Source organism: Phoxinus phoxinus, assembly GCF_949152265.1.
Source record: "Phoxinus phoxinus genome assembly, chromosome: 6".
Lineage (NCBI taxonomy): Eukaryota > Metazoa > Chordata > Actinopteri > Cypriniformes > Leuciscidae > Phoxinus > Phoxinus phoxinus.
The window spans coordinates 33,821,574-33,828,998 of record NC_136881.1 but is presented as its reverse complement, the minus strand read 5'-3'; the positions used below and the strand labels follow the sequence as shown (position 1 = coordinate 33,828,998).

The 7,425-nt window shown below is 38.3% G+C and overlaps 1 protein-coding gene across 1 annotated transcript in view; it reads left to right on the top strand.

Moving 5' to 3' along the window:
* itsn1 (intersectin 1 (SH3 domain protein)) overlaps positions 1 to 7,425 on the top strand; it is a 75,224-nt gene that overhangs the window by 64,009 nt on the left and 3,790 nt on the right. The window contains exons 30-40 of the mRNA XM_079616174.1: positions 113 to 218; positions 3,135 to 3,312; positions 3,548 to 3,654; positions 3,943 to 4,126; positions 4,330 to 4,428; positions 5,200 to 5,367; positions 5,603 to 5,815; positions 5,916 to 6,037; positions 6,166 to 6,248; positions 6,354 to 6,437; positions 6,513 to 6,686. Coding sequence (XP_079472300.1) covers positions 113 to 218; positions 3,135 to 3,312; positions 3,548 to 3,654; positions 3,943 to 4,126; positions 4,330 to 4,428; positions 5,200 to 5,367; positions 5,603 to 5,815; positions 5,916 to 6,037; positions 6,166 to 6,248; positions 6,354 to 6,437; positions 6,513 to 6,686 — 1,518 coding nt within the window. The remainder of the gene's footprint in view (positions 1 to 112; positions 219 to 3,134; positions 3,313 to 3,547; positions 3,655 to 3,942; positions 4,127 to 4,329; positions 4,429 to 5,199; positions 5,368 to 5,602; positions 5,816 to 5,915; positions 6,038 to 6,165; positions 6,249 to 6,353; positions 6,438 to 6,512; positions 6,687 to 7,425) is intronic.

The window sequence follows — 7,425 nt, the reverse complement described above, 5'->3', positions numbered from 1 at the left end:
ATTGTGGTTTTTCTTTTCTTTCCTTTTTATTTAGATTTTTTTTTCTTTTTTTTGGCTTATGTGCTGTGTTTTCCTCTTTCTAGGACTCTTATGTTGCCCATATCCCACTCAGCCTTGAAAGTCCTCAAAGCGACCCACTATCCCTTAAACTGTGTCCAGCGGGATGATGGGAGATGGAACATTGATCATGTGACTGCCCCCCCACAGCTGGCTTTGTGGCCAGAAGAGACGAATACTACAGAGAGCAGTCGTTAACCTCAATATTCAGAACCGTAGACGCTCGCCAAAATTGCCAGCCAGCAATCCTCCGCATTAAAGCAATTAAATAAACAAGAATGCCTAATATTTTAAAGGATCTCTTTCCTTTTTTCTTTTACAAATTCATGAAATTAATCATTCACACTGAATTTGTACAATGAATTGAAACACTAATCAAATGAAAGTGCTGGATAGTGGGTCCTTTTGTGGCTTTCTGTGATCTCGCCCCAAAGCCTGTAGGTTAAAAAAGCTGTTTTGAAGCAACCAATCAAAATGGTTCCATTCAGTGTTAAGTTCCACCGCTTCATCCAACTAATGCACGCTTTTCGCTCCACCAAGCCCCGCCCCCATGGTTTCTCAATGGACCATAGCACCACAGAATGACCCACTATTCATGAGTCATGACGTAAGGGGTGCAGTATCAAACGTGTCATAACTTGACGTGCTTTTTAGTGTCATTGCCAACTCATCAAGGCTCTAATATGTGGAATTGAGACATGGCGATGTGTACAGCATATCCGACCAATTGAAATATCATGATGTCATTCTTTTTGGTTGCCAAAATGTGTCTAAAAAGTGAAACCAAGTATTTTACCATGTCCCCAAATGGTCGGATATGTGTGGACTTCATGTAGAATACTATTGTGTGTCAGAACAACCCCTCCCCCCCTCACCCCTTCCAATACACACAGGTGCTGTCAGTCAATTTGACGGACAAGATGGACGTCTCCGTTCATCCGGTCCTGTCACATGCCTCTCTGTGTCATTGTTTGTTACATGTTCATACCAAAACAGTGGATGGATTTATTTGTGTTTGTGTGCTTGCTAGTCTCTTGTTTTGTTCTTTGTTTTGGTTTTGTTTGTTTTTCATTTTGATTGTTTCGTTGTGTCTGTGACGGGGTTGAGAATTGGTGTTGCAAACCAAAAAACTGCACAACTGCCACTTAAGGTTAATGGTACAGTGATAGACAAAGTGCGTACATGTACAGGATAAAATGTTGCTGTAAGGGACGTGCTCGTGAAGGGTTCCCTCACATGATTGGGTTTTCTGGGGGTTCATTGCTTGTACAATTGTATTTCCCATATAGATGGATGAATGCTTTTGTTTTGTATCCTCAATCGTTTTGCTGTCATCATTCTGTCATGTTGATTGAACTTGCAATTATTTTTGAAATGTTGTTGATTTGAGAACACTAGATTTGAAGTTGTTCTTGATACAACAGCTCACTATTTTTATAATGATCAAAAACAGTTATGCATAGTGTTTTAAAAAAATCCACTGCAGTATGTACACCGTCCTTTTTACTGGAAAACATAAAAATGAAAGTACAAGTAGTGAGTAGAGAGCATTTAGAAAGTCCAAATTTTGTGAAATTTAATTGTCATGCTTTGACTGAAACCCTAAATTGCATTACGGAAAGAGAATAACATACTGAATATAAGCTTAATACCCTTCTAATTACAAATGCTTATGAATAAATAGATGTTTACAAATGCAACATGAAAGACTGGAATTTTCTTGAACAAAAAAAAAAGTGTTTGGCCCATTTGTTCATCCAGTGTAGGAAAAAAAAAGCATGGCATTAATTTTTACTCCTACGATATTGTACTTGCAACACATGAACTCTGATTTCATTTCTTTTTTATCTGCCTCACAACAGTATTGTAATTTTTAGTGCTGAGAAACAAGACATGAAATTCCTTCCAAGTTTATTTCATGTTGGTGTGGTTCACGATTGGTTCCACAGTGTGCTGCTTTATTATTATTGGCTGGATGGATTGACTGTCCATCATGTCCGTGATCAATCTGTTTCAAGGTTTTCTTTTGTTTTTATTTTAAGTCAACATAACCATCCTCGGACTACAGAAGCACAACTGCTTCTTTCCCATCGGATATTTGCAATACTGTGTACAAAAAAAATGCATTTGTTCTGAATATCTCACCTCAATGTCCAAAACATTAACCATTGTACTTGATTCAAGCATTTTATCAAAAAAATAAAATGAATGTACAGTTAAAAACTCAACTATATACATCAATTCCTAGCTTTAAAGACAGTGTCATACCACCTTTATAAAAAATGATGTGTAACCATTAAAGAACTCCATGGCAACTGCAGACTGGCTTATTTATTTTTAATCTTCTACCAGAGGAAGTGACTGTCACGTATTAAATGCATAATGCTGTCATTTAATTCATGAGCCTTGCTCAAATGAGAATGGCTAGAGCAATATACCTGCATGCATATTCTATAGAAGTGAACAAACAATTCGTTTGCCTTCCTAAACGGCTTTCATTTGATTCTGATTGGACGATCGCAGCATTCTGCTGTCAAATATTTCTGTATAATCGAGCAAGCGTGTTCATGCATAACTGCTCGTATCACTCCACCATGTCTTTCTTCTCACATAATAAAGTAAGTTCAACTCAAATCAATGTTGCATGTCCAGGTATTTGTTTTATAAGTGTTACTAGCATGTCGGGCCCTTTATTTAAAGGTAATGATCGTACTTTCTTCCTTACTTAAAATTAAATTTGAAAGAACAAATCAGCATTTATTTCCAGCATTCTTACCAAAGTAATATCGGTCCCACTTTATATTAAGTGTCTTTAACTGCTGTGTACTAATATTTAAATTAATCATTTGATACGATGCACTTGTGTACATAAATGTTTTTTTAAATTGTACTTACATGTAATTACAGCTGTTATTAATTTCATCCATAAATACACTGTTGACCTTACGCATACCAAACACCATTTGCAATACAACATCCACACAATAAGTAAATAGTAGTTAAAAACTCCTAATATAAAGTGTGATTGTAATATCAGCTTGTTGTAACTAAATGAATGTACTAATTATTAAAAAAAGTGTATGTATTAATCTACGCATGAGATTTGACTGCATGACCTCTGTGCGTTTCACAGGGTGTGCCGACCTCCACCTGCTTGACATGCTGACGCCAGTGGAACGGAAGAGACAGGGATACATACATGAACTTATTGTTACAGAGGAGAACTATGTCAATGACCTGCAGCTAGTTACTGAGGTAAAACTCGCAGGAAATCACAGTTTAATAAGGCCTGTAGACTGGCGAACATCAACCGCCTAGTCAGGGTTGTTGTCTGTATGATGTTCAGTATAAAGTCATGCCAGGAAGTAGGAATAGTTGAGGTGATGCCATTTAATGAATGTGTATTATCCATATTATGCTAGTTCGCAATGTAGTTAATGGATAGAATTTCTTTTCTTTTTTTACATATATATTTATGGTTTGCTTTCAGACCTTCCAGAAGCCCCTGCTGGACTCAGAATTGTTGACGGAGAAGGAGGTGGCCATGATTTTTGTCAACTGGAAAGAGCTGATCATGTGCAACATCAAACTGCTCAAGTACGCCACCTGTTGGTTAATACAGTGGATATCCTTTACCTCATCATTAGTCACCATGCAATTAACTCCTGATTTAAACCCCCTCTTTGTTTATTGCTCTAAAGTCATTTATCAGAATGCAGTGCATCAGTCACGTAATGTGGCATGTCAGGTCAATTCATTAAATATTCACACTTCACAGCTTTATTAAACAGATGTTACGACAACTATATGAATAGAACGGATGTAATTCCATATAATGAGCATTACGTGGCTTACCCAGAATGCCCCATCTAACTGTCTCTCCAGGGCGCTGCGGGTGAGGAAGAAGATGTCAGGTGAGCGCATGCCGGTGAAGATGATTGGTGACATCCTAACCGCTCAGCTTGTTCACATGCAGCCGTACATCCGCTTCTGCAGTTGCCAGCTCAACGGCGCCACCCTCATTCAGCAGAAAACAGACGAGGTGCCCGAATTCAAAGACTTTGTTAAGGTGAGACTAGCGAACAGCCATCCGGTTAATCCGTAGTGAAATGTTGTGACAATTGCGTTTTTTCCCCTCTTTGTTGTGTTTTTGTTTGCACATTTTAATTGTACATGCACCTAATTTGAAATAATTTTAACAAGAATTGTATATATATTTTTAAGAAAATGCCATGATGCATGGATTTTTATGCACGTTTGCATGTTTTACAGAGGTTGGCGATGGACCCTCGCTGTAAGGGAATGCCTCTGTCAAGTTTCCTTCTCAAACCCATGCAGAGAGTCACCCGATACCCGCTCATAATCAAAAATGTAAGTACACGCTCACAATCTAGTTAATCGACTATTTCCTATCTACTATATGAAGAACCAACAGCACATTTAAAACTCTGTCATCTATAAAAGCACATGACGATTTCAGAATTTTTTTCTTGCATTTACGAGTTTGTTTCTACATTATAAACTCGTAATTGTGAGAAAAAAGACAGAATTATGGGATATAAACTCGCAATTGTGAGAAAAGAGCCAATTGTGGGATACAAACTCGTAATTGCTTGAGAAAAACCAGAATTACGAGTTTATATCCCACAATTGGCTTTTTTCTCGCAATTGTGAGTTTATATCCCACAATTGGCTTTTTTCTCACAATTGCGAGTTTATATCCCACAATTGGCTTTTTTCTCGCAATTGCGAGTTTATATCCCACAATTGTGACTATTTTTCAGAAATGTGATATAAACTTGCAATTGCGAGAAAAAAGCCAATTGTGGGATATAAACTCGGAATTGCTTGAGAAAAAACAGAATTGCAAGTTTATATCCCACAATTGGCTTTTTTCTCGCAATTGTGAGTTTATATCCCACAATTGTTACTATTTTTCAGAAATGTGATATAAACTTGCTTTTGCGAGTTATAAAGTCTGAATTTTGAGTTATAAATTCGTAATTGCGAGAGATAAAAAGTCGCAATTACTTTATTTTATTCCATCGCGGAAACAAGCTTCCATAATTTTTACATCACAACCCATTTGGTTATTATGTATCTGGGAGCATCGTCTTATGTTTGTTCTCGCTTCACACACAGATTATAGAGAACACTCCAGAAAGCCACCCGGACCACAGTCACCTGCGGCTGGCTCTGGAGAAGGCTGAAGAGCTGTGCTCGCAGGTCAACGAAGGCGTGCGTGAGAAAGAGAACTCCGACCGGCTGGAGTGGATCCAGGCACATGTGCAGTGTGAGGGGCTGTCAGAGGTACCAGAACACAAACTTGCTGCATAAACACAGTCCACAGTCCATGATTCACATTTAGTAAAATCATTTTTTAGCTTTCCGATATTTTGAAAAGAGTTTATTTTGTTCTGCACACCAGTTTAAAAAATGGTTATAATATATATATATGGTTGAATGATAATGTGTATTTGTCAAGCTGTCTTTGTGACAATCTAGGTCAAATCTCATTACAATAAAAGTTTCTCTCTCTTTACAGCAACTTGTGTTCAACTCGGTTACAAACTGCCTGGGCCCTCGGAAATTTCTACACAGTGGAAAACTCTACAAAGCCAAGAGCAACAAGGAGCTTTACGGCTTCCTGTTTAACGACTTCCTGCTCCTCACGCAGATCATCAAACCTCTGGGCTCGTCTGGAACGGACAAGGTCTTCAGTGCGAAATCCCACCTGCAGTATCGCATGTACAAAACGGTGAGACATTCTTAAAGATCTTATTTATTTACAATCATTTTTTGACCCTTATAATGATATTTGGTATTTGACCTTTAACCTGACTCATTGACCTCTGCAGCCCATCTTTCTTAATGAGGTGCTGGTGAAGCTGCCCACTGATCCTTCAGGAGATGAACCCATATTCCACATATCTCACATAGACAGAGTCTACACTATACGCGCTGAGAGCATCAACGAGCGGTATTTACTAATTATTTGTTAATTAATTAGATCTGTACCCATCATCCTGCAATATATGTGCTCAATCGCTCTTATAAATGCTGTAAATCACACGTATTTTGACAATGTTCCTCTGTTCCATCCTGCAGGACGGCTTGGGTGCAGAAGATCAAAGCTGCTTCTGAGCTTTTCATCGAAACAGAGAAGAAGAAAAGAGAAAAGGCCTACTTGGGTCTGTCTCACATCTTACCTTATACACGCCTCACTGCATTAATAAAGCTATGAATGCTCTGAGTGTTTGCTAAGCACTGGTTTTGTGTTACTATTATGTTCGCAGTAAGGTCTCAGAGGGCCACTGGTATTGGCCGGCTAATGGTGAACATTGTTGAAGGCATTGAGCTAAAGCCCTGCCGTTCAAACGGTAAAGAATTGAAACTATATGCTATAAGGTGCTTTACTAAGTTATAAGCATATCATAAATGTCCTTTGTGCGCAGGTAAGAGTAACCCGTACTGTGAGGTGACGATGGGCTCTCAGTGTCACGTCACTAAGACTCTACAGGACACTCTGAACCCCAAGTGGAACTCAAACTGTCAGTTCTTCATCAAAGACCTGGAGCAGGACGTGTTGTGTATCACTGTGTTCGAGAGGGATCAGTTCTCCCCGGACGGTCAGTATATTGAAAATTGACTTGACCCTGGATCACAAAACCAGTCACAAGTTGCACGGGTATATTTGTGGCAATAGCCAACAATGCTTATATGGGTATTAATTATACTAACAATAATTGTATGTGTCAAAATGATAGATTTTTCGTTTATGCCAAAAATCATTAGGATATTAAGTAAAGATCATGTTCCATGAAGATATTTTGTACATTTCTTACCGTAAATATATAAAACATTTATTTTTGTGAGTGGATGCAGCACAATCGCGAACATAAATGGACAACTTTAAAGGCGATTTTCTCAATGTTTTGATTTTTTTGCACCCTCAGATTCCAGATTTTCAAATAGTTGTATCTCGGCCAAATATTGTCCTATCCTAACAAACCATACATCAATGGAAAGCTTATTTATCCAGCTCTCGGATGATGTATAAATCTCAATTTAAGAAAATTGACCCATGTGACTGGTTGTGTGGTCCAGGGTCATATATGCACTTGCTTATTTATACATTTGTTCTCTCACATGTAATTATATATATGTATATACACACACTGGCCAATTTATTAGGTTCACCTTGCTAGTACCGGGTTGGACCCACTTTTGCCTTCAGAAGTGCCCTAATTCTTCATTGCATAGATTCAACAATGCGCTGGAAACATTCCTCATTTTTGGTCCATATTGGCATGATTGCATCATGTATTTGCTGCAGATTTTCGGCTGCACATCCATGATGCGAATCTC